The sequence below is a fragment of the Antechinus flavipes genome, chromosome 4, assembly GCF_016432865.1.
Source record: "Antechinus flavipes isolate AdamAnt ecotype Samford, QLD, Australia chromosome 4, AdamAnt_v2, whole genome shotgun sequence".
Classification (NCBI taxonomy): Eukaryota; Metazoa; Chordata; class Mammalia; order Dasyuromorphia; family Dasyuridae; genus Antechinus; species Antechinus flavipes.
The window spans coordinates 418,837,159-418,865,007 of record NC_067401.1 but is presented as its reverse complement, the minus strand read 5'-3'; the positions used below and the strand labels follow the sequence as shown (position 1 = coordinate 418,865,007).

Genomic DNA, 27,849 nt, shown 5'->3' with positions numbered 1-27,849 from the left:
TAATCATATTTGGTTTAGCCCATGAGCTATTTCACATAATAAATGACGCCCTTTGTTCTGTGACAAATGTCTTGTGAATTTTTCACATATATCGAACTTCTCTCCCAAAAAGTATTTCTTAAACAAGATATAGATCAGGATGACTAGAGGTGAACCCATATACAATGTGAGACCTTGGCCTTTTTAAGCTAAGGTCTTTAACTCATCTCAGTTTGATTAAGGCAGTGTCCATTCATTAAGTCCAGGTAAGAAGTGAAGCAGAGAATGGCCTCTTTTATCAAGTCAAAAAAAAAAAAAAAAGTCCAGTCTGTGAGGGGATGATCCTTAGGGTTTCTGGTCAAAAAAGAACCAATTGCTATTTACTTTCATTACAAGTCAATTGTTATGTTTTATATTTATATATATGCATATATACACATATACATTCATAATACATACATACTATATATATGTATACACATGCATATACACACATATTTATACACATATACATATCTTCAAGTACTTATATATTTGAAGCCATCTTAGATATTCTTCTTTTGGCACTGCCTTCTTTACTTAGTTTTAATTCCTATAGGTTTCCTAAATTTGTGGGAATTCTTGATTTTTATCCTTTCTTACAGCAGTACTTGAATGCACTGCCTCCATTCTATTCCTGTGCTATAATGTCTAGCCACTGCCCAGTTGTTAGGCACATAGTTTGTTTCCAGCTTTTTGTTATCACAAATAATGTCACTATAAACATTTTTGTACAGATGGGCCTTTTCTCCTAGTGATAGGTTTTTACAGAAACTTTTAAACCAGATTTGAAACTTATCTGTCTTGAAAGAGATTTTTAGTCAAACTGTCTTCAGCTCCAGAGAAAAACTGATGAAGTGGAAAATATATTATTCCAAGGCCAGGTTTTTTTTTTTTTTCTTTTTTTCCCCCCCTTCTCCTTCCGAGGAGCAGTCAGCACTGAATGCAGCATTCTTGCTGTACTCAGCAAATTTAGCTTAACAATCAAAACTATTTGATCCTGAAACTGGTCTTTCTCTATTCAGTACATTGTTGAATAAGTATGATTACTAAGAAATCATAATAGGATTCCACTGTTTTATATGACTTGTTTCTTCCAGAAAACTTTATTAAAACACTTTGACTATTGCCTTATTATTCCTCCCAAAGTCCTTGATAGATGGGTCCATTAGTACATTTTGGTGGACTTGTGGTTTCATCAGTGTAGGCTGAACCTTTTACCAGTACAGTCTTTCTCTGCGTTACCCTCTCAATCTTTTAATTCGTCTTTCTCTGCCTTCTAAATCTTTTCATTCAGTTCAGATCATTCCAATTCAAGCCAATAAGTATTTATTGAATGACCATTCTATGGCAAGCACTGTGCTAGTTGCTGGGGATACAATGACCAACATGAAATGGTAAAAAAGCATTTATGAAGCAGTTACTGTATGCCAAGATGATGAAATATTCAGTCAACAAGCATTTATTATGTGCTTAGCACAGAGAATACAAATACAATCAGACAGCCACCACCCCTTCTCCCCCCAGCTTCCCTCAAGTAGGTTATATTTTCATAGAAGAAGTCAGTCCATAAAAGGAAAAGGAAAATGGGTTAGGTAGCCTGAACTGAGAGATGGGGAAAATGGTAGAGAAGTCTGCAGTACAACGTGGAGGAAGATGTAGAACACGGGCTTTCCCAAGCATTCTTATTTTTTCTTGATTGGTACTTTTTCTATCTATCTATCTATCTATCTATCTATCTATCTATCTATCTATCATCTATCTGTCTATTTATTCATTCATTCAATTTTAATTAATTATTATTTAAAAATTATTTTATTTAGTATTATTTTTAAAATAATAGCCTCTTATTTTCAAAATATATGCAAAGATAGTTTTCAAAATTCACCCTCGCAAAACCTAGTGTTCCAAATTTTTCTCCCTCCCTTTCCTCATCCCCTACCCTTGACAGCAAGCAATCCAATATATGTCATATATGTACAATTCTTCTATACAAATTTCTATACCAAACACTCTTCTTAAATAAAAAATTCTTAGAGGAGCCACCCAGTGAGAGGAAGAAGCCTTAAGGGTGGAGGGTACTTTTGATGTATGAATTTCCAGGATAAAGAGATTTCTGGGTCAGTGGAGAAAATCTAGAATACAGTATGGAGAAGAATGAAGTGTGTGTGTGTGTGTGTGTGTGTGTGTGTGTGTGTGTGTATGTGTGTGTGTATGTGTGTTTGTTATGCACACACACAAATCTATATTAAATCTCTTTCTATTTCTATCTCTATCTTTCTCTATCATCTCTCTCTCTATTTCCATATATATAAATAGAAAATAAAAATAAATAAGTAAATATATGTATATAAAGATGAATATAGACATGTAAATGATTTATTAAATTATACATGCATACATATATGCATACATACATATACATGTAATATTCAAAATACCTATATACATACATATGCATACACACTTATGCCTATGTACACACACATACACACATGCATATACATAGATACACAAACATATACACTTATATACACACATACATATATGCATACATGTACAATATCCAATAAATACACACACAGGAAAATATACACCTGTACGTATATACATATACACACACATGCATACATATACATATACAATGCACACCTATACACATGTACATGCACGCACAATGCATACATGCATGCACACATACATGTATGCATGTGTGTATGTAATAAAACATGTCAGAATGGGTCTCCCCTAATGGGCTCAACTCAATATTCAGGGTCCCCATGAATGCCTGTGCCTGGCGGGGAAGGTGGGGATTGCCGCGCAGCCTGAGGGGAGCGTCCGCGGGCTGCCATCACCTCCCTGTGTCCTTCTGCTTCCAGGGGCCCTGGAGGAGCGGTGCTGACAGGGGAGCGTGGCGAGAGAATGAAGAAGCCAACCGCCCAGGAGAAGCATGAGGTGGCAGTGCGGTGCTCGGTTTAAAGGGCTTCGGCTGGCCATCCCATGGGCGACGCTGCTGGCACTAGGTCTCCCCGGCTGGATCTTTGCGGCCACTGCCATTGCTGCCGCCGCTGTGGCCCCTGAGCAACATGCCTCTTTGGCTGGCCAGCCCCCTTTGGATTGGCTACTCACTGATCGGGGCCCATTTCACCGTGCTCAGGAGTATGCGGACTTCATGGAACGATACCGTCAAGGTTTCACCACCAGGTACAGGATTTACAGGTGAGAGACGTCTTTGTCCAGTAAGAACTCGGTATCACTGACTACTTGACATGGGCTGAGTCCCTTATTACCCAAGATACCTGTAGCAAAAACTCGCCAAGCTCTGGTCTTGAATACTCCCAGAATAAGCAGGGCAGGACAGAAGGCAAGGAGAATATACTCGCTGTATTTTTATTGTGTTTTATTAAAAAAAAAAAAATACATACACACCGAAAAATAAGGGGAAAAAACCTGCTGATGTCTCCTGAGGAACTTGGCAAAAGGGTTTCTATTTATAGGCTATGCTACTTATAAACTGAAGACAAATCATGCGATATGGAGTCAGCGTGGAGTCAGCATGTAGCCCAGGATGCCGCAGGAGGTCAGAGTCAAATGCGGGGACCAGGTTTTAAGTAATGGGTTGGATTTTTTTATGAGTGGTAATCACTTACATATGCAAATAAGGAGAAGGGCAGCCCAACCTCCTGTTTCAGAGACCCCGCTGAGCTCTGCGGGAGACAGAAGGGCACCTGTCCTCCTGACCAAGTTGCTCTACCTGGCAGTGGGCAGTTTTCTCCTTGACCACCACCAGTCTCTTAGAGCATCAGAACTGAAGGTCAAATATGAGACTTGCCTGGCTCTTCTTTTGAAGTCACATGATCCCAGAAACACTGGATCCATGCTTGTCCACACCCAGGTCCTGACCTGATATACCACAGCACATTCAGGGTCCTTCAAAAATGTGTGAACAGTGCGTAGATCTTCCTTTGAACTCTTAACTTAGTTTGGCTCTTCTCTCTCTCTCTTTTTCTCTCTCTTTCTTTCCCTCTCTTCCTACCTCCCTTCTCCACCCCCCCCCATTCTCTGTCTCTCTATTTTTCTCTTTGTCTTTTCTTCTCTCCTTACCCACCTCTTCTATTCCCCTATCTGTCGGTCTCCTCTATCTTATTTCTCCTTCTCTTTGTCTCTGTGTCTCTGTTCCTCCCTCTACATCTGTCTCTCTTTCTTTCTCTCTCCTCTTTCTGTCTTTTATCTTTTCTACTTCTCTGTGTGCCTCTCTGTCTTTCTCTTTCTTTCTCTCCCTTTTTCTCTGTCTCTGTCTCTGTCTCTATTTCTTCCTCCCTCTCTCCCTTCTTCCTTCCCTCCTTCTCTTTCTCCCTCCCTCCACAACTCCCTCGTCTTATCCCCTTCCCTGCCACTTCTCCCATTTATCTTGGCAGATTTTTGATGTTCCTAAAACATTTGCATGAATTGTTTTAGTTAATACGAGGGCTATAAGAACTCAGAACAGAAGTATGCAGCATGTGAATATTTCAAAGCAAAAAAATGTTTTCAGTGGTGGCTAGGTGCTCATTTTAGGAGGCCATTCCTCAGTTGTTAAGAATGCCCACTCTCATAAAGAGAAAAGGCTAGATATATGCTTGGCTGACACCCAGCTAGGTCAGAGGTACAGAGAAGCAAGTTTGCCAAGACCTCCATGTTTATAGTCCATATGAGTACCTGGCAAGGAACTCTGCTAAGCCTCAGATCCTATCCATCCCACAATTTAGTATGCTACCTCACACATAGTAGGTGATTAATAAATGCTTCTTCATTCATTAATTGATTGATCCAATCATGGAGAAAGAGATTTCCTCATGTGATGAACTTCAAAATCCCTATTCCCAGGTCTCATCTGACACTTCATGACCTCATTTGGGGTTTTCTTGGCAAATATACTGCAATGGTTTGTTATTTTCTTCTCCAGCTTATTTAACAGAAGAGGAAACTGAATTAAACTGGGTGACATGCCAGTGTCTGGGGCCACATTTGAACTCGGGAAATGAGTCTTTCTGACTCCAGCCCTTACACTCTATTTACTATACTACAAAAATGCTCTCTGTTCCTAGGTATCTATTCTTACCTTATATCTCCTCCTCTAAAAGGCTATACTGGATGGGGTTAGAGATTAATAGAAATGTTTGATTCCTTATTTATATTCTGCCCATTCTAAAGGTCAAATTTCCTTCAAAGAGTACTGGGCCTTCCTCTTTGATACAAGCAAAATAGAATAAACAGATATCAAAGAGGATGGCAAACCCAACTCCTATATTCTGTTAGCTAGATACATGAAATTCTTGATTTTCTTCCCCAAATCCAAAAGATGTAATAGTGAATAATTCTCTGTTTTATATGATTCTTTCTTTAACTAAATGACTTACCATGTTCATCATAGAATTTCTTTCTATGAGCCTCTTTGATTGCATTTTAAAATAAGCCATGATTTACCACATAATTCTCCACTCACATTCAACCTTTTAGAAACTCATTTACTGTGTAAAACAATTAGCAAAGCAAGAATGAGAGCATATGATGGGAATTCCCATCCTGATTATTTGATTCACTTTTTCTCTTCAGTAGAACATCTTTCTTCTCTTTCTGCCCTGACCCACCCATCCACCCATTCTGGCAATTCCCATGCCTGGTAGCCTGGTGATGTGGCAGTGTCTAGAATTGACCTTGAGGACCATAGTCACATCTATACATTTAACCCATTTAGCATATACTATTGGATTATTTGAAGGGATAAGCTTCCTCAATACCATATCGAACATCTGGGGATAGTCACTGTAAAATGAGTTGTCTAGGAAGCCTTGCTTTCTTCTTCTATAGAACACAGCATTCTGATATGAGGAGAAGCTTTTTGAAGGTGGAAAAGGTAACATTTTGTAGTGCAGCTTTATTAGTATTTTGGGGAGTTGAAGTTTCTATCATTAAAGAAACCAGTGTGACTATGGGTATTCAAGAAGCTATTTGAGTACTCTTCCAATTAAAAAAAAAAAAAAAAACAAAACAAAAAATGAACAACAACAAAAAAAAACCCTATATGTTTTGCTTTGTTCCTACTAAGATCTGTTTTTACCTAACACTGTCATTTAGATAGTTGACTCAATTCTGGAACTTTGAACTAGAAACCACTTCTAAAGGAATAATAAAATACTTTAGAATCAGCCCTTAGTTTGTCCCCTTTCCCCTCCAGAAAGTATATTGTAAAATCTCATAAAGGAAAAAAAAATGAGACAGAGGAAAACATATCAGCTAGTACTACATATCATGATGTTTGGACCTTGGTAGAACTAGCCATTCCATAGCAGATGAGACTTTCATTTATTGAATTATAAAATTTCTAATACTTCCAACAATTTTTAAGAGGACATAATCAGATTGAATCAACATGGCCTGGATTAATTTCATACAACAGTGGGAGGAAAATAAAGCAATTCAACTGGACTGTGCAGTTGAAAAGCAGATACTTGATGACCACTCACACACAATATAAGAGCAGGCTAGTACTTGTGTCTCACTGATTGAACAAAACACTTGTTGTTCACTGAACTGTAGGAAGCTTCAAGAGTTTTGAAAACAAAGCCCCTAGTGCCCCTGATTGGTATGTAGAGGCATAGTAGCTTAGCCTTTGGGTATTAATAAGGTCAGGATGTAGAAGGTAGTGGAACTGGTGCTTACTATCCAATGTATTTATATTTTTACTTTTGAGCTTACTTAAGACGGGTAGAGCCAGTATACTATTGGTATCATGGAGTCCTGTTATGTATTAGGTACAAAGTATAGTTAAAAGAAATTTGTTGTAAAATTCCTGTTTAAATCCTATATTCAGGCATAGAAAGGGACTCCTCCATGACACCCTTCTCTTTCCTTCCCTCTCCTTCCTTTCCCTCCTTTACCCTTCCTTTTTCTTCTTCTTCCTTTTCCTTCCCTCTGATTTATGTATGAAATTTTCAATGAACAGAAATATACCTTTTCTCCCTTTCATCCCTCAAAAGAGGGATAGTCTAAAAAAAAAATCCAATTGATCATGTCCAAATATAAATACATAAATGTATATATATGTATATGTATATATATAAACACACAAATACTCGCACATATAAATACACAATACATATGCATTGCCCACTAAAGGTTGCACTAGGTGAATCCATTCAGACTAAGATTTAGTGATTAATTCTACCCAATTCCCAGACTCAACCCTCCACAAATGGGAAGCATCTTTGAAATGTTAGTTTCCTCTCGGGAGCAAACTTGTCTCTTGTCACAGCTTTGAGAAGCTACCAGAAGAAGCAAGAGAAGTGAGAATGTATTAGGCCACTCCACTCTTGTCCATTAAAGTTGTTGTCTACTAAAAGAACTTGGCCCTTTTACAAAATATGCTTCAAGGACAGTTGACTTATCCCTGATGCACGGTCTCTATTTCCCAGGATAGAATGAAATTCACTTCCCTAGGATGTGTACCTTGAGATCAACAGTCTTTTCAGTTGTGTGCTTATCTGAGTGATTTGGGGACTCTTTGATTTTCTAATAAATTTTCCAATTTGTAGCTCCCGACCTTTTCCAAACTCTCCTAAATGCCTAACTCTCTGATTCAAGAGTTCAGCAGGCTTCAAAAGCCTGAACTCAGCACCTGATTAGAAAATACAAAACTTAAGGGCTCAGATCATGGTCTTATTTCCATTGTCTGCCCCAGAACCTAATAGTTTACTCTGTTCCTGTCAGAACCTCAAGAGACTGATAAGGAAGACTTATAGGGCAGATGGAAAAACCAAGGTCTAGAGAATTAAAGTGGACTCTTCAAGGTCAGAGAAGCACCTAGAGTTGCAGCCAGAAATAGTGGCCAGTTCTCCCCACTTGCAGCCTGCTGCTCGTTACTCTAGTCCATGACACTTCCCTTCAACTGGTAAGTGCATCTTCATCATAACACGCAACCTAATCAGGCACCTAAATTGAGCTGATGCAAATGTAAATATGGTTTCTCGAAACACTCTGGCGGTAATGTTCCATTCTCTCTTTGCTACAAATCAAAGTAATGAGCAGTCTTTTTTTTTAATTTCTTTTTTTATTAAGGTTTTAATAGAGAGACAATCATGAGAAGGGGAAGAAATCCAGTCCACTATGATGAAACTCTTAAAACTAGGAAAGAATAAATTAAAATTTAGAGATGGGAAGAGGCTGAAATCATATAAAATGATAGCTACAACCCTGTAGTTGAGAGGAATGCAAGGTTAGTGCTTAGTCAGTCCAAGGAATTGGTTCCAAGTCATTGCTGCCTTGCTTTCTATCTTTTTCCAAAAAAGAATCATTTGTAGGTGAGCTAGAGGTTTTCATGGGAAAAAAAGACTAAAACAGGAAAAGGATCACAAAAATAGGACAGAACAATCCAGGTAAGCATGTAGCCTGGAAAAAAGCAAACAAAAAGCATAGAAAGGAAGAACATGAGGAAGAGGGGGAGCTGGTTTTGATTAAGCAAGGGTATTTTCATTAAGAATATTTGGAATAAGAGTATAGGGAAAGATGTTAACATAGGGTTATAGATACAATGGCCAATTATTAAAACTGGGAAGACCCTTGCTTCTCCCCCACACCCCATTCTATTTGCCTTTCCAATCTCTCTAGGACAGGGCTGATGAAAAATAGGATTAATATTTATTCTCATTCTGGGTATTGCTCCACCACCTAAATGCTCAGGCGTAGGTGAGAGATATAGATTCTTTGTCCAAATCGCTCGTGGCCGGTGGGTTAGAGGGAGGCAGTGTGTGTGTTTGGATGTCTGGGACAATTTTTCTATACAAGAGTGACATGATGTCACTCACAGCCCTTCACCAGAGTGAGGTAACTCTCGCTTTGTAAAGTCCACCTCTCCTTAATTGTTAATCAATCAAAGATCATTGGTATTCTCATGAACATCCCCATTCCAAGGGATATGTAAACTGTGAGCCCACTGCCATGATTATCTTTGGCATTCAAGAGTACCACTGATCTTTTATTAAAAATACTAGCACTATTAATAAAATGACTAATTGCCAAGAAATTATGCTTCTCCAACCTCTTAAAATAGTACAGTTAAAAACTCCTTTTAGAAGTGAGGGGATAGAGATTAAAAGAGATGGCCCAAAATCACCCAGTCAGCATAATGACTAATCTTGAACCAAGATCCTTTGAATCAAAATCTTTCACTCCTGCTGTACCACATTGCCTTTTGGAAATCTTGACAGCAAGGCAAAGGATTAGCAACAAGAGATGTATTCCTTAAGGAAGAAGAATATCTGGAGATATACCAGGAATCAAGGCAAGACATTACAGGGGGTCAGCTAGATGGCACAGTGCATAGAGCACCAATCAAGTCCAGAAGACCTAACTTCAAATGTGATCTCATACAATTAACAATTACTAGCTGTGTTAGACTAAGCAAGTCACTTAATCTCAACTTTCTTGTCAAAATAACAGTGATAATAATAATTTTTTAAGACATTACAAGAGTCTCGGTGGGAGTGGGGAAAGAAAAGGGCTAAGTCAAGGATTTGGTAATGTTGAGTGCTAGAGAATTGGAGAGGAGACGGGCTGCTGGGGCAAGGGAGTCAAGAAAGCTTAAAGAGAAAGGAATTGGTCCCCAGTGGATTTCATCTGGTAAGGAGACTAGGAGAAGATGGTGTAGACCTAAGAGAGAAGTTAAAGGTGGGTAGCTCTCTCTGCAAGATGCTGGTGCAGTAGCAGATGAAGTCATGGTAACAGATGAGATTACTGTGGAGAGAATCTGAAGGCAGAAAGGCAAGAGGGTTTGAAGAAGCCTGAAGGGTGCCCCTGGGAGTGGGAAAGATGAGGAAGCAGACAGGGAGATGGAAACCATCACAGAAGGAGGAAACTCACAACTGATTTAAAATCTGGGCCACAACTCACCCACGAACAAATGCTTTCTGGGGATAAACAGCTTACCCTGAGAGAAAGGCACCATTTCCAATTAGAGATCACAATCCACATAAATATGAAAAGCCATTTAAATCTTCCAGAGTAAATCCCAGTTATTTCCTAGGTGTTCATCGTATCCATTGGGGGAAAGGAGAGAGAGAGAGAGAGCGAGAGAGAGAGAGAGAGAGAGAGAGAGAGATTGATTCACAGATAGACATATACAAAGAGAAGAGAGATATAGGCAGAGAGATAGAGAAGGAGGCAGAGAGAGAGGAAGACAGACACATAAAGAGGAAAGAAAATGAGAGAGAGATAGACACACACACACACACAGAGAGAAAGACGGAGAGAGAGAGAGAGAGAGAGAGAGAGAGAGAGAGAGAGAGAGAGAGAGAGAGAGAGAGATTCATACAGACATACACAAAGAGAAGAGAGATACAGGCAGACAGATAGAGAAGGAAGCAGAGAGAGTGCGAGAAAGACACATAAAGAGGAAAGAAAATGAGAAAGAGATAGGTAGACACAGAGAGAGAGAGACAGAGACAGAGACAAAGGAGAGAGGCAAAGAGAGACACACACACACATAAAAAGAGACACCCAGAGACAGCTCCAGAGATACAGGGGAGTGGAGTGCAAGAGAGAGACAGAAACATAGAGAGAGGGAAAGAGGGAGTGGGACAGAATCACAGAGACAGAGACAGAAGTGGGGAGAGAAAGACAGAGATAAAGACAAAGAGAGAGTTAGGGAAGATGGGAGGGAGAGGAGAGATTCAGAGATTGAGATAACAGAGAGTAAGACAGACGTTCACACAGCTATACACAGAGAGAAAGGGAGACAGACACAGAAGAGAAAAAAGAGAGAGAGAGAGGCAGACAGACAGATTGACAGACAGAGGCAGAGAGAGACACCAGAGAAAAAGAGAGATCCCCAGAGACAGCTCTAGAGATGCATGGGGGGTGCAAGAGAGAGACAGAGACATAGAGAGAGGAGAAGAGGGAGTGGGATGGAATCACAGAGACAGACAGGAGTGGGGGGAGAAAGAGATAGAGACATAGAGTTAGGGAGGGAGAGAAGGAGAGAGACAGAGAAAGACACAGAGAAAGACTCAGCGATAGAGGAGTGAAAGAGACAGAGAGAAGAGGTGGGGAAAGGAAGGGAAAAATGGAGGGCAGACATTATTCTTCCAGGAGAATGCTGTCTGTGAAGGATGGTGAGACAATTACAGTTTGGTTACATGGGAGAAGGAAAAAAGAAGTTTAACTCATCTTGGGGCAGAATTATATGACTTTGAGACGAGTAAAGCTGCTCAGCTATGAGATATACATTGGCTTGTGGCTCTGAGTTGTGGCTTGACAAAGGAAGCATTGATTGCAATGGAAAGTAAGGAGCTATGTACAAAGTTCAGGGGCATCTAGGAAGAACCATAATGAGAAAACCTAGAAATCCCTCATTTAACTAAATTTCAGTGTATGGAGCAGAGAGCTGAAAGCCTCCATGACTATCCAGAACACCTGACTGTTCTATCTTGGTGAGTTTTCCATCAAAGTCTACCTTAACTCCACTAGACACATTCATTGCTTTTATGGTAAAAAAGATTTAAATGAAAGCAATAACTGGAGGACACATGGTAATGTTTTGCTTCTAACCAGGAATCCAGACAGTCTTTCCTGAGGGTTCTGATAGTGAGGTGGAAGAGAGGTGACAGGAAAATATGTAGCACTTAGTACAACTATGACTTCAGTTTGCTATTTAGCTAAGTGTAAAAAGTCCTAGTTTACAACTACAATATTAACAACCTATATTTATATTGCAGTTTACAATTTGCGAAGGATTTTGCATAGATTGTCCCAATTGAGCTTTATGATAATCGTGGGAGGTAGTTACTTTGGATATTATTGTCTCCGTTTTATATATGAGGAAACTGTATCTAGTGAGCCTTATAGGTAGATTTTTAATGTAGGTTTTCCTGACTCCATGTTCAAAGTTCAGTGTATGATGGTGTTCAGTGTTCAATAGCCTGATGCTTCTTACATCTGTAATCTTCTTTGCTATAGAATAGAATTACATATGATGTGAACCTATCAGGGACTATAAGGAACTCTTAATATACTCTAAGTTCCTTGAGAGCAAGAAGAAATTTTCAATTTTGACCTTGTACGCCTAGAACTAGGTCTGACACATACTAGGTGATTAATGAGTTGAATTTATTGAATTGAATAGAAAATTTAGTTATCAAATTGCCCCAATGATACTTTATATATAAAGCAGCCTCAACTATAAGATAGAGCTACATTATGGATTTTGAGAACAAGGTTATAGTGAGACTTGTATGATACCATTGCAATCCAGAATTATTTTTTCTGACCACTACTGAAAACATTAATAACAATAGCTAGCATTTATATAGCATTCCAAGCACTCTAAGTGCTTTACAAATATTATCTCATTGATCCTCAAAACAATCCGGGAGGGTAGGTGCTATTATTTTACAGTTGAGGCAAATAGAGATCAAATGACTTGCTAGTAAATGTCTGAGGCCAAATTTCAACTCAACATGAGTCTTCCTGACTCCAGAACTAGCACTCCATCCTCTAAGACACTTAACTATTATACTATTTCAAAAAAATGATTACACATTTGGTAAGGCAGTGAATAGAGTGATTTTGAGGTCTGGACAGAATAAAGTCAAAATAAGGTTGAAAGGGTCAGACCTCACCCTTGACACCTATTGACTTGATAACCTTAGGCAAATCTTTTAACTGATCAGTGCCCCTAGACAATTCTTCAAGGCTGTAAGTTACAGGCAAGTTGTTGATCTGTCTCAGAGGAGAGAATTTCCACATGAGAAATTCCATAAATAAATGAAATAACATTTTCAGATCTCTATCTGGCAAAAAAAATCTATAATACATGTAAGCACATAGCTCCCATGAATTGCTTTAAGACCCCACTTGTCACCTAATCACTAATACCTAAAAGCTATAATACCATGCTGCTTTGATTTATATAATTTCCTTACAATCTGTCAAGAAGCATTTATTATGTACGTTCTATGTGCAGAGCTCTATACTAGGAAATGGGGATGGGTACAGAACTCAAAAGGAGTGGAAGACAGTGTCCCTTAGTCCTCCATGAGTTAAAGATCTAGTCAAGAACACTATCTCTCTCTCTCTCTCTTTCTCTCTCTCTCTCTCTCTCTCTCTCTCTCTCTCTCTCTCTCTCTCTCTCTGTGTATGTATGTATATATATTTATATATGCATTTATGGATAGATGGATATGCATTATATATATGAGTATGTATGTAAACAAGTAAATGTATATGTATATGTATGTGTGTGTGTGTATATATATAAAACACATGCATATGATATCTCTAGTTATCTTGATCTATATCTTGCTACTAGATTCAGATGGCTCGGGAGGGGAAAGTGAGGCAGGTGACCTTGCACAGCCCTCCCTCACTCAAATCCAATATATATGTGTGTGTGTGTGTGTGTGTGTGTGTGTGTGTGTGTGTCACACACACATATATATATATATAGGATTAAATGAATGCTTGAGTATGTTTACATAGTTCTTTTCTACTGAAGTGGAAATCAACTCCTGTGCTTCCATTCCATTATATCATCTCTATATGATATAACTTATCTAACATGTCAGTATCAGAAAAGATCCATGACTTTCATCAGCAAGGCTAGTCTGGGATTTCCAATCTTCCAAACCCTCCCTATATTGTGGTCACTCATCATATCAGGAATGCAATCTTTCCTCTCCTTTTCTTCTTAGAATTCGCATTTCTTTCAATAATAATAATAATAACTGACCCTCATATAGCACTTCAAAGTTGGCATTGTGATAAATATACATTATCTTATTTGTTGATCATAATGACTCTGTGAGGTAAGAATGGCTGGTATCAGGATCTCTATTTTATAGGAAGGAAGCAGCAGTTCAGTGATCTTGAGTGACATGCTTATGGGGTTACATAGCTAGGAGTCACAAGGTGTTGGACATGACTGAAATGACTGAACAACAACAGCAGTAGCTGTTGAACAACAACAGCAATAACAAAAGTTCCAGAGGCAAGATTCCAGCTGAAGTCTTTTCTAACTTTGAACCTAGCATGGTATCCATGACCCTGAATGGCCTCTCCATAATCTAAAAATTAATCCATGAAGTTAAAATTAAGGGGAGAAATGAACATGTCAAGAAGGAGGGGGCCCAAGAGGATGGGGAGATGAAGGAAAGATTTTGTTTTCAGATGAAATTTGGTACAGAGATCAAAAGTCAGCCAGGCAGAGAGATATAGGATTAATTTTTGCTTCAAAAATAATTAATTTTATTCATGAATGAACTGCTACTGTGAGCAGTGTGTATCTGGAGGGGTAGGAGCCTCTTTCCATGGTCCATGAAGACCATTACAAGGAATTGTTAGCTTCTTTACACTTGAGATCAGGGTTTGCCAGTTAATAACTCATTCATTTTTTCATTGTTCATTTCCTATATCACCTTTCAAAATATATGGCTAATTCTACCATATCCACTACTGCCACTTCTGCAACCTATGGTGAACCATTTCCTTATGGAAATCTTTCATCTTTCAACATCAGTTGAACATTAAGGGGGAGAGGTATCTAGGTGGCCTAGTGGATAGAGCACGGATATTGGAATCAGATTCACATACAGACTCAGACACTTACTATCTGTATGACCCTGGGCAAGGAACCCCCAAGTGCATCAACCACAGGAGGAAGAGGAAGAGAAGGAGAAGGAGAAAGAGAAGAAGGAGGAGGAAGAAATGGAGGAGAAGGAGGAAGAGAGGAAGGAAGGAAGAGAAGGAGGAGGAGGAAGAGAAATTAAAAGGAAAGCTTAGAAGGAAAGAAGACAGGCTCATTTCACTTCTGTACCCCTTTGTTGTGTCCGCAGTTTTGAGAATCATTGATGACAAGATGTACCTTCTCATGAACTTAGGGATCACCAGCAAGTCCACTTAGGAAAACTTGATCTGGGATGACAGCATCATCAATTTTTAGAGTGGAAAAAATAGTCTTAGAGTAATCTACTCCAGGGCCCTCATTTTATAGATGAGGAAACTGAGTCCTAAAGTGGTTAAAAAGTCAAATAGTAAGTATTGATTAAGCCCCTTCTATGTTCCATGCCTTGGAATTACAAAGACTAAAATGAAGGAAAAAGCAAGTTCCTTAAGGCAGGGTCCTATACTATCAGGAGGTAGAGCATATACATATACATATATATGTTCATATACACACACATACACATATGTACACACATGCATATGTATACATATATACATGTGTGTATATATTATATATAGGTTTATATACTTCTATCTACCTAGTCTATCTACCTACCTATATATACATATTCCTGATTCAAAATTAAGCACTTTCATATATCTACATATATATATATATATAGATAGATAGATAGATATGTACATTATCTCAAATTCTATCAGACACTTACCAATCCACTTAACCTCTGTCTCATTTTCCTCTTTTATACACTAGACATAATAAAATAGCACATATAGTGTCAAATAAGATAACATATAAAGTGACTTGCAAATTTTAAAGCATTATATAGATACTAGCTTATTATTATTATTACTACAATAAAATGAGTACTAAGTAGAGGGAGTGAGTAGAGAAGCTCCAGGCTTGAAATCTGCCCACTGTCCTTCCTTCCTAAAGAACCATCACTGTGAACAAGAATGCTCACCAACCCCCACAGCTCAGCCCAGAGAGAGGTCCTGGCTAGCAATGAGACAAAGCAGCTGGTACCAGGGAGGTACTGAGCTCATTGTTGTGAAGTAAGGGCTCCTGAGAATTGCCTTTTTTTTTTCTTCTTTTCACATCCACACTCCGTTTTATGTTCCACAAGAGCCAGTGTTCCCTGTGGGATCTGCCAGTGACGAAGAAGGGACAGGAAGAAAGAACCTCAGGGAATGAGATCTCCAGGATCCACTGGGGCATAGAGATAGCTAATGATCATTTCACATAGGCGACAGCGTTGGTTTACTAGTAACTGGGGTAAACTTAAGAGGGCGAAACCACCCATGGGCACTGCTAGTTCTGTCTGTGGTTAAGTTCCAATCCTTAAGGAGATATTGGGGGAAGGAAGGGGGAGAAAAGGAAGGAGGATGGATCACAGAGTGGCGATTGTGTATACAGGCTTTATTGTTTTGGAATCCTATTTCGAAAAAGTATTGCATTTGCCAACAGGGGATCAGGACTCAAATCCCGACTGCTCCTTCTGTTCCCCACGAGACCTTGAACCTATCACTTTATTTCCTTAGGCCTCAGTTTCCTTCTCTGTAAAATGAGGAAGTTTGGACTAATTAAACTCTAAGGGGCAATCCATCTATCAATCTAGTGATCTCCTGTATCTGCAGACCAGTTAGGCATCTTTGCCTGCCTTCAGTAGGCATGAATGCACCATTACCATGTTTTCTCTTGGCTACAAATCCTAGGTGGGTGGGAAGATTAGAAGTCAAATCAACTTAATACAATGCAATAAACATTCATTGAGCACAATACAATATGTATTGTATTAGATGTTGATGATATGGAATAAATTTCACCTTCATTGTGTTTATAATATGATAAAGTTAATAGTGCTATGTAAATAATACTGAGGAGAATCTGATAAAATGTAAAGATGTCAATAAAAAGATTATTTTAAGATTTTGTGTTCACCCAGGATTAGGATTGGTGGGAGGAATGGGAGAGAGATTTCAAAGAGAAGTTGGTCTATGAATGAGGGAAGGACTTCATTGGTTAAGAGATAATTAGGGTATACAGATATAGGGTATTAAAAAAGGACTACAGATACTTGGCTTGGGAAAGACCAAGGAAAACATTGTCAAAAGTAAGTGATAACTCTATTATGGAAGTCTGTTATAAGTCAATATCTGAGTTACCTAGATGAGGTTTTATGGGTATTCTATTGGAGAATTCAAGAGCAGAAAAAATCAGAGAATCTAGGACTGAAAAAACACTTAATGATCATCCAATCTAACCCATCAATGTAAGAACATTCTCTACAATGTATCTTATTCGTAATTATTTAGTATATGCTTGAATACTTCCAGTGATGGTGAGATCACTATTTCACAAAATAGCTTATACCATTTACAACAATGACACAACTTTGTTAGAAAGTTCATTCTTTTGTGTTAAAATGTCTCTTTGTTACTTCCTATTGGTTCTTTTTTTTTTTTTTTTCTTTTCTTTTCCTGGAGCAATGCAGAATGTCATCTCAGTGAAAAATTATCAAATAGATGAAGACATCATTCATGTGCTCCATTAGTCTTCTGTTTTCTAAGCTAAATACTTCCAATTCTTTCAGAAATCTTGGTTGTGACACAGTTCTGAGAGTTTTTTGGTTTGTTCGTTTGTTTGTTTTACCAAACTAGATTACTGTAGTTGTTGTTCAGTTGTATCCAACTCTTTTTGATACTGTATAGGGTTTTCTTGGCAAAGATGCTGATGTGGTTTGCCATTTTCTTTTTCAATGAATCAAACATACAAAAATCAAGACTTGCCCAGGATGATATAACTAGTAAGTGTCTAGATAAATTTGAACTCAAGTTTTCTTAACTCCAGGTCTGGTACTCTATTTACCAAGCCACTGAGCTGCCTTTCTATCTTTGCTACCTTTTCTAAATATACTCTAGTTTATCAATGGCCTTTTCAAAAGGAGACACCACCTGGTTAAAATAAAGTTAAAATATACCTTTTTACATTACATTGGTGAGGCAAGTTGTGTATGCATATGGAATAATGGGCTCTGTCAAAGCTGATATGTGGATTGTCTGGCTGAATGGCTTGCTCCTTTCTTTGTAAATCTTGGTTAAATAGCAAGACTCTGAGTAAGTAAAGTAGGGAGAGATATAGATATAGAAATGAATGGATATAAAAACAAAAGGCCTCAATAAACAATAAAATAAAGTGTGCATTGAGAGCTAAACTCGGTATTTCAAATGCTGTCCGATCATCATGAAGTCATGTGGGACCATAAGTAACGTCTTGTGTTCTGGACATTATACTTCTGTTAATAGAGCTTAATGTTGCATTGGGATTTTTTTTGGCAGCTGAGACACACTGATGACTCATTGAGTATTTAGTCAATCAAAACCCATGGGTGTTTTTCACAAAATAGTTAAGCAGTCTGAGTCTCCACCTTATGATATTATTGCAGCATATTCATATACTTCTACACACACACACACACACACACACACACACACACACGTGTGTGTGTGTGTATGTGTGTGTGTGTGTGTGTGTACATCTGTATGTATTTGTGTGTATATGTCCAATCATTACAGAGTCATTTGGGACCATAACTAACATCTTGTGTTCTGGACATTATACTTCCGTTAATAGAACTTAATGTTACTTTAGGATTTTTTTTTTTTTTTTTTTTTGGCAACTAAGACACATTGATGACTCGTTGAGTATTTAGTCAACCAAAACCATGGGTGTATTTCATATGAAATACTGTAAAGCAATCTGGATATCCACCTTATAATATTATTGCAGCACAGACATACATACACTCCTATACACACACACACACACACACACACACACACACACACATATACTCACACATAAATGTATGTATGTATATATGTATATGTCCAATCATTACAGAGTCATGTGAGATCATAAATAATGTTTTGTGTTCTGGACATTATACTTCTCTTAATAGAACTTAGATGTTGCATTAAAATTTTTGGGGGGCAGCTAAGACACATTGATGACTCATTGAGTATTTAGTCAACCAAAACCCATGGGTGTTTTTCACATAAAATTCTATTAAGTAGTCTGGGTCTCCACCTGATGTTACTATTGCAGAGTATATGTTTACATCTACTTATCTATATCTATCTATCTATCTATATACATACAGATATGTATATTTCTGATGGCTACAAATTCCGGATGGGTAGGAAGGCTGAGATTAGAAGTCATATCAACTTAATACAATGCAATAAACATTCATTGAGCACCTGCTATGTATACTGTATTGTGTTAGATGTTGGTGATATGGAATAAATTCCACCTTCATTGTGTTTATAATATGATAGAGTTAATGGTGCTATGTAAATAATAATACTAAGGAGAATCTGATAAAATGCAAAAATGTCAATAAAAAGTGATAATCTATATACATATACATATAGATAGATATAAACATATACAAATATATAGACAGACACACATATAGACATATAGACATTTATGCACATACACACATACACCAATATCTATATACATATAGATAGATATAGACACACATTATACATGTACCCACATGCACATACATGCACACACATGTGGTATATAGATGTAGGCTGTATACTTGTATATATGTAATATATAAACATATATATGATACAAATATAATATAAATATATGGATGTAAAATATATGAGAGATAATTATATCAACTGAAATGAAATATAACAATATGTAATATTAATATAACACACATATACCCTATACACACACACACAATATATGATATATCAGGGGTCCTCAAACTTTTTATATAGGGGGCCAGTTCACTGTCCCTCAGACTGTTGGAGGGCCAGACTATAGAAAAACAAAAAAACTTTGTTTTATGGGCCTTTAAATAAAGAAACTTCAAAACCCTGGGTGAGGGGAATAATTGTCCTCAGTTGCTGCATCTGGCCGTGAGCCGTAGTTTGAGGATCCTTGATATATACAAACACACATTACACATTAGCTTTCATCTTTTGAGATTTATCCCAAACTTCCAAATTGTCAGAATACTTAAAAATAAGGATTCTGCCACTCAATATATTAACAATTTCTCTACATGTCTGTCTTATCCACAGATTTATAAATATGCTATCTATATATGGAATTTAGTTACTGATTTTTTATTTTTTTTTTATTTTTAATGTTGAACAGGAGTAGAAAGAATATTGGCTCTGAAGACAGAGGAACTGAATTTACATATCACTTCTAATAGTAGCTCCCTGTGTGACTTTTAGCGAATTGTTTCATTTTCATGGGCCTCAGTTTTCCCATAAGCCAAGTGAAGGGGTTAGTCTTAATGACAGACCTAGATGGATGATTCTAAGAACCTAAATCTAGAGCCCTATTGCTTTGTCCTCAAGACTTCTCTCTAGGTTGATATGAATCAAAAATTTCCCAAAAGATATTTGACATTCCTTTTATCTCATAAATGAGAGAACTTTTTTTGTTTAAATGTATTCATACTCGTACCTAGACATCACATTTCTTTTTAATATTCACACATCATCTGTTTAATAATCAATTGAATGTTGACTAAGGTTGATTGACATAAAGCTCAATGGCCTATACTTTGCAAAACTGACCTTATCTACTTTACTATATAAATATGAGTAATATTTGCTTATCTCTAGTCTTCTGCAAATATTCTGTCTCCTCTTTCCTATTATCACCCAAAGTTCAAAAGTAGTATGGCATACAAAAAGAACACTGAGGAAAAGAGTTAGGAACCTTGGTTTGAAATCTGGCATATTCCATGACATAGCTCCATGACCATGAGCAAGTAATCCCATCTCTCTGAGCCTCTGTTTTCTGAAGCATAAAATGAGGTTAGTGATACACTAGACATCAGGGAAAAGGTTTTTTAAAGAGCTTCAGAAATGAAAGCTGTTCCTCCCCCACTTCATTGCAGAGTGGGGGAGATGGGTATGGATATTTTACACATGATTGGCCACAGTCCATGTATTTGTAGGAGGAAAAGTTTCACTTTATACAAGGTGGACCATATGTGAAAACAAATGTAATATAAAATCAATAAAAATTTAAAGTGTGTCATCATCATCATCATCATCATCATTATCATTGACCATTTATTTCATCAACTGGTACTTTTAGTAGTCTTTCATTTCATTCATATGATCCTGAAGATTTGACTTAGAGGAGAAGTTATGATTTTAATTAGAGATATATACTTGTGCTACAATTACTCATGTCCATGCAGAAGAAAGGAACAGTGGTAAAGGATGTTAAAATCCAGCTTCAAGGTCAGAAACACTCGTTTTAGGTCCTATTTCTGATATAAACTGGCTCTGTGGCCCTGGGTAAGTTATCCTGGATAAGTTACAGAGAGGATTCCAACTTGATTTGCTAGAGTTTTCTACCCAAGAGTTTCTTAATACAATCACAGGTCTGGACCCAATTCCTATGCTGTAAAATCTTGCTTTTCCCTTAATTATTCAGATCTTTATTCCAATATAATAAAAGTAAAAGTCCTTGGGTTTGTTACTCAGATCTACCAATCAGATTCCACAAACAAATCACACTGCATGAATGAGTATAAGAAAATTCTAGGAGAGCATTCAGAAAAGGGCAACCAATCAGCATGTTGAGTAGATATCCTGAGTATTTGGTTGAATGTATGGGGAATGCTCAACATAAAGATGAGAGATTTACGTTAGAAATTGGAAGGGGATGGAGAGATCGCTGATAATTAGCTGCCTGCCTTACCTGGGTATTTGAAGGATTATTATGTGAAGGGGAGAGGATTTATTCTGCTTGGTGCATGAGGATCATTTAAAATAAAAGATGGAAGTTATAAAGTGGTAAATTTAGACTTGTATAAGGAAAGTCTTCTTAACAATTATTTTCCCAAAAGTGGAATAGGCTTCTTTGGAATGGGTTCTCCCTCTCTAGAGGTCTTCTAGAAAAGTATGGGTACCTGCCAATTGGGTATGTTATAGAGGAGATTGCTGTTAAGTTATGATTTATACTGAGAAGCATGTTGGTATAGGAGTTAGAATATGGACTTTGCAATCAGGAAGATCTGAGTATAAGTTTTTTCTCTGACCTTAAACAAGTCACTTTAATACCCTAGCCAAATCTCTGACTAAAAGTTGAAGGTATCTTACTGCATTGGTCTAAGGAATTCACTCATCCAAGCATAAATAACAACAAGGAAATCACAGTTCTAGACGCCTTTCCTCTATGTGTTGTAGTAGATGGCTTCTGGGGTCTTTTCCAATTATATTATTCTGTGACTTAATTAACAGAAAGATTTACCCTCATCAAGCTGGAAAGGATTACTCATAGATTCTTTCATCAAAGGTTTTTTGCTATAATATCAGGATATTCATGACCTTAATCCAGTTCATTTTATCCCCTTCCCACTGGAATACTGGATTGACTGATATATTAATTTCATTTTCAGATGGTAACAAATGTGTCAGTTATAGCTCCCAGATCTATGTAGAGTTCACATAATAAAAGCCATGATACTAGGATTTTTTTCTAAAATTATCTCTCATTTACCTCTAAAAGCTGTAAAATCTATAGGCCAAATATCATTCCTGAAGCACCTCACCAACAACTGCTGTAGAGAGAAGGTAAAAAAAGTCTTTGAAAAGAATAATGGAATTGGTTTGACCAGATGTCCAATGAAAAGTTGCTATAGTTAAGTAAAGAAGATAAATGGGTTGATGAGAAAAAAATGGAAATGACACAAAGCTGAAAGTGATAAATGCCATGGTGAATGCTAGAATAAAACTACAAGCTAAAACTGAGTTAAAATGGACAAAATGTAACTTAATGGGGATAAATGCAAACTGTCTATTTAGGTCCAAAATATCCACTATATATCTACAGAGAAAATATAATATTTGGAAGGGGAAGGAGAAGATAAGCATTTTTAAAGCACTTTTTATATGCCAGGCACTATACTAAGCTCTTTACAGATATTATCTCATTTAATCCTTATGACAACTTATGAGATAGGGGCTATTATTATTTCCATTTTACATTTGGGGAAACTGAGGCAGAAATTAGATGATTTACCCAGGGTCACAAAACTAGTATGTATACAAGATAGAATTTGAATGCAGGTCTTTCTGACTACAGGTTCAATGTACTATCCATTTAGACTGCAAATGTTTCGGGATAGAATCAGAGGAGGTTGGCTGGTCACAAGCTTGATATGAGCTCACAATTTGATATAGTTGGTTTGAAAAAGAAAAAAAAAAGTAATAATCTAATTGTGAGTTCCATTAAGAGATAATACCTAGACTCTGGAAGAGGGCAACATGATACAGTGAAAAGAACGTTGGTTTTGACATAAGAACGCATAGATTCGAATGCTACCTTTGATGCATATTCCCTGGATGACTAAGGGCAAGGCATTTAAACTCCCTAGGTCTCAGTTTTTCATCTTTAAAATGAACAATTAGAACTAAATGGCTTCTGAGGCTCCAGATCTAGGTGTGGGATTTTGGGCTTTAATAGCTCAGATGTGACCATGTCATTCCCCTATTCAGTACATGGTAGTGGTACCCAGTTACCTCTAGAATCCTATAGAAACTCCTGTTTTGCATCTATAGTTCTTCACCATCTTATTACAACCTTCTTGCCTTTTCATATTACTTTTATTTCTTACTCTCTATGACTGTGATGTTGAACTATTTACTGCTCTTTATCTATAGATTTGCAGTTTTATATGCAATCTTCTTTGTTATTATTATTACTCTTATTATTATACTATGTTACATAAATGCTTGTTTTATCCCATGAACTAAAATGAAATAAAATTTTTAAGAATTCAAATTATTTCCTCTTATGCTATTTCCCATTCCTAGACTACTCCCTCCTCGGTGGGCGCTCACTTGGACTTGGTTCTCTGTACCTGTAATTTCCTTCAGGACTTAAACCATATACTTTCTACATGAAAACTTACTATTCCCACATCTATTGATATCTTTCCTTTCTCACTCAAGGTTTCCTCTATATTTGTGTGTTTATTTGCATATTTTCCTGATTCTTTGAATGTAAGCTTTTTTGTGGTCAGGGACTAATTTGTTTTTAATCTGTCTGCAGGATCCAGCATAGTAGTACTTGGAATGTAGTAGGTTCTTAAGAATGATTTTTGGTTTGTTAATTAGAAAATAACCAGAAATTATTATTTTATGAAGATAGAAGCAGAAAACATGGGAAGTTTTAGCAGTCTAGGTGTATTTTCCAGAGACGTAGAGGGTGTTTAAAGGCCAGCAACAAGGAGTGGTTTGTAATGTTATAATAGTGAATGAAATAATCATATTAGGGGATGAATAATGGTGATGGAGAGTACAGTTTCTCTGAATCTGAATATAAGAGTGAGCAGAGCTGGGAATGCTATTCTAGGAAAGCCAAGATCTCCTAATTGGTTACTCAGTTTCTTCTGGTCCCATAGCTGCACTACAGTGATTTGTCTACCATTCAATATGGATCTTGCATTTTACAGGGACAACAAAGAAAACATCACTTCTGGTGATATCTTAGGGTCACCCAGCACCATTGGGGTCCTCAAGAACTTACCAAACAGCTATTTCCTATCCCTCCCCTTTTGTTTCCATACTCCCCCTTCCTCATTCTCCCAATCAGCTTTAATTAAGCTGTTTGAAAGCTGCAGCTTGATTTTAATTAGAGCAAAATTGGGAAGATTAGAATGAAATTGGCCAATCATTGTTTACCAGCCGTTGTTTGAGAACAGAGTGGGCTTTAAAATTAACTCTTTGCCAAGCTTTGCAGGCGATCCAGGAGCCCTGCTTAAAAGCTAGGGTTTGGGAGAAATTAAGTTGACTTTATTTTTGTCTGAAAGGTTTGCTCTATCTGAAGACATTTCTTAGCCAAATGCTTTCATGGCCTATTCAGTTAGGACCTTCTTCCAAGTACAATATTCTCTAGTGGGGGCGGGAGGGGGAAAATTTGCTGGAATACTAACATAGGAGGTCACCTGAAAAAGGTATGTTTGAGTACTACTGAAATTGAAACAATACTACAATTATAGAGATTAACCACACAAGCCTATAAAACAATGCCAACTCCTTGCCAACACTGGGGTTTGAGCTACCTTGAATAGCTAGAGTGAGTGACTGATTTGGAGGTGGAAGCAGCAAGCTTGAAATCTCTCTTCTGAGATTTCTTAACTGGGTGAACCTGGAAAAGTTACCTACCTTTTCTGAGTACTAATCACTTTTTTTCATCTATAAAAAGGTATGTTAATACTTGTGATTCCTTCCTTTTGGGGTTGTTGCAGGACTCTAATGAGATGGTGTATAGAAAAAGCTCTGCAAATTCTAAAAAGCTACATAAATGTTCATAATTATTTGACCCAAATCCACCATAGAATCAGAATTAAAGTTATTTAAATTCTCTGGATCTCAATTTTCACATCTATATTTTTTCAAATGCAAAATAATTGGAGTGATGATAACAACTAACATTTATGTAGCATTTTGAGTTTTGTGAAATTCTTTACAAATATTATTTTATTTTATACTCCTAACAACTCTGGAGGTAGGTGCTATGATTTTCCCCATTTTTACAGATGAAATTAACTGAGGCAGATAGAGGCAAAATACCTTGCTCAGAGTGTTAGAAGTAGGATTTCAGTTTAGCTCTTGTAATTTTTAAATTTTTATTTATTTATTTTTTATTACAGCTTTTTATTTGTCATGGATAATTTGATCCTTGCAAAACCTTATGTTCCAAATTTTTTCCTCCTTTCCCACAGCCCCTCCCCTAAATGATAAATAATCCAATATATGGGTGTGTATTTATACAACAATTATACAACTATACAATTTATACTATATATATTATATATAAATTTATACAATTTATACAATTCAGTTCTTCTAGATTCAAGGTACAATTTTCGATCCATTGTGCAACTAGTACCCCTTTAATCCTTACATTCCTATTTGTGTTCTTGACACAAATTGATCAATATTTGGATCCTAGATCTGGAGCTGGATGGGACCTCAATCTCCTCATCTTCATGTTCAGTCACCTCATATTATAGAGGAGGGAACTGAGGTTTGGCAAGGTTTAGGGCTCAAGGTCACCCTGGTTTTCAGCATCAAAGGAAAGATTTAAATTGAAGTGCCCAGTGCTTTTTTTTGACTTGTACTACATGGATAAACTGAAGGAAATGTGAAAATACTTCACAAATCACAACATTACTCCGGGACAAGGTATTTTGAATTTTATTATTTTTCAGTTTTAGAGTGCAGATTAATCACTCCTTGCTGTCCAAGGTAGGAGCAATTCTATTGGCCAAGAACATTATAATAGTACTCAGTTGGACTAGAGGCCAACCTGTGAACATGATAAATAATATTTATTCCTTTTTCTATAAGATATACAAGTACTATGAAGGAAATTCCCCTTGACTGTGTCACTGAGAAATAACATTAGTAACCTTCCATTGGTATATTTCTATTTTCTCATTAGACTTATTCAGGATGTGACTTGTCTGATTTCCACAATAAAAAAATCTTCTTCTAAAGGAAAGACAGTTTTCTGATCCAGAAAACAGCAAAAGCTTAGCTGAATACATAGAACCTCCAATGAAGGCTAGGAGACCAGGAAATTGGTGTCTTTGTTAGAAGGCTCCACATCTGAGTGTCACTTCTCCTACATGAGCCCAGCATACCATCTTGTGGGACAGCTAGGAGCATCAATAGTCCTAAAGGGAATGGATATAATTTTTTTTTGCCTATACTTTGAGCTCCTTCCAAAAACGGTGCATTTTAGTGACAAGCCCTGTAACAACTGATCAAACATTATGATTGAGCTCTTTTCCTGGAAAGGTTTGTCCTGAGAAAGAGAGGGCTCTCTAAAGACAGCTAAATAGTACAGTGGGTAGAGTCAGAAAGTTCTGAGTTCAAAAGCAGCTCTGTGTGATTCTAAGAAAGTCATTTAATTTCCTTCTGCCTCTGTTTACTCCTCTATTAAACAAAGATAATAAAAACACCCTCTTTTGAGGATTGTTGTAAGGATAAAATGATGTAACCTGTTTTGGAAACCCTAAAAGTGCCACATAAATGGTACCATCATCATGAAAGTCCTCTTCATCTTCGCTGTTGAAATCAACTATAGATAAGGGGAATCTGGGAGATCAGTTCAATCATCTAGCACTTATTAAACACATCTGTTTACCAAGTCCTGTCCTAAGTGCTAGATGTCCTAGGGATATGAAGAAAAAAGAGAAATGGTTCCAGCTTTTAAAGCTTACATTCTGTTTGGGGAGACATGTCCCTGTGTAGATATAAACTAAGAGAACAAGGGAGCCCTAGCAGCTGGGGCATCTCTATTGTATATAGCAGGGCTTCTTAAACTTTTTCCACTCATAACCCTTTTTCTCCATTTTTTTTTAACCTGACCCAGAATACATAGGTTTATAAAACAGGTATGCAAACCAAACATTTACTGATAAAAAATCATAATTTTGTTATTAGATCCCATGTGAAGTTGCGATCCACAGTTTAAGAAATTTTGGTATAGGGTATTGGCTTTAATTGAATCAGGTTTCATTGGTCCTGTGATCTTGGCAATTTACTTAATGTTTTCGAACTTCAGCATGCTCATCTATAAAATGAGTGGATTGGATGAGAAGTTCCCTTGAAGACTTAGATCTCTGTATTTATGGTGTTTCAGTTCTCCTGATCCACCCTCTGCATTGGCAATGACAATCCAAAGTCCCAGATGATAAAAAAAATAGATTGTTGAACTTAAGCCACCAAAAAGTCCTTTTAACATTAACATTTAAAGTTTAACATTCTTAAACTTTATTTTTATGGATCCATGAACCCCTCAATGTATCATTCCTCCAAAAGTTTAGCCTCACCACTTACCACCACTAGCAACTGATTCAACAGCAACTCTGGTCTTTCCTTTCAAGGATTGATGATTTTTTTTTTTGGGGGGGGGCAGTCAAGCTTAAGTGACTTGCCCAAGGCCACACAGCTAGTGAGTATTTGGGAGTGATATTTGAACTTGGGTCTTCTAATTTTATCCACTGTACTACCAGTGGAGATGGTTAAGATTTAGGG

At 37.2% G+C, this 27,849-nt stretch overlaps 1 protein-coding gene across 1 annotated transcript in view; it reads left to right on the top strand.

Moving 5' to 3' along the window:
- Positions 1-27,849, top strand: part of BRINP2 (BMP/retinoic acid inducible neural specific 2) — a 166,530-nt gene that overhangs the window by 73,825 nt on the left and 64,856 nt on the right. The window contains exon 2 of the mRNA XM_051998892.1: positions 2,898-3,237. Coding sequence (XP_051854852.1) covers positions 2,969-3,237 — 269 coding nt within the window. The 5' untranslated portion in view covers positions 2,898-2,968. The remainder of the gene's footprint in view (positions 1-2,897; positions 3,238-27,849) is intronic.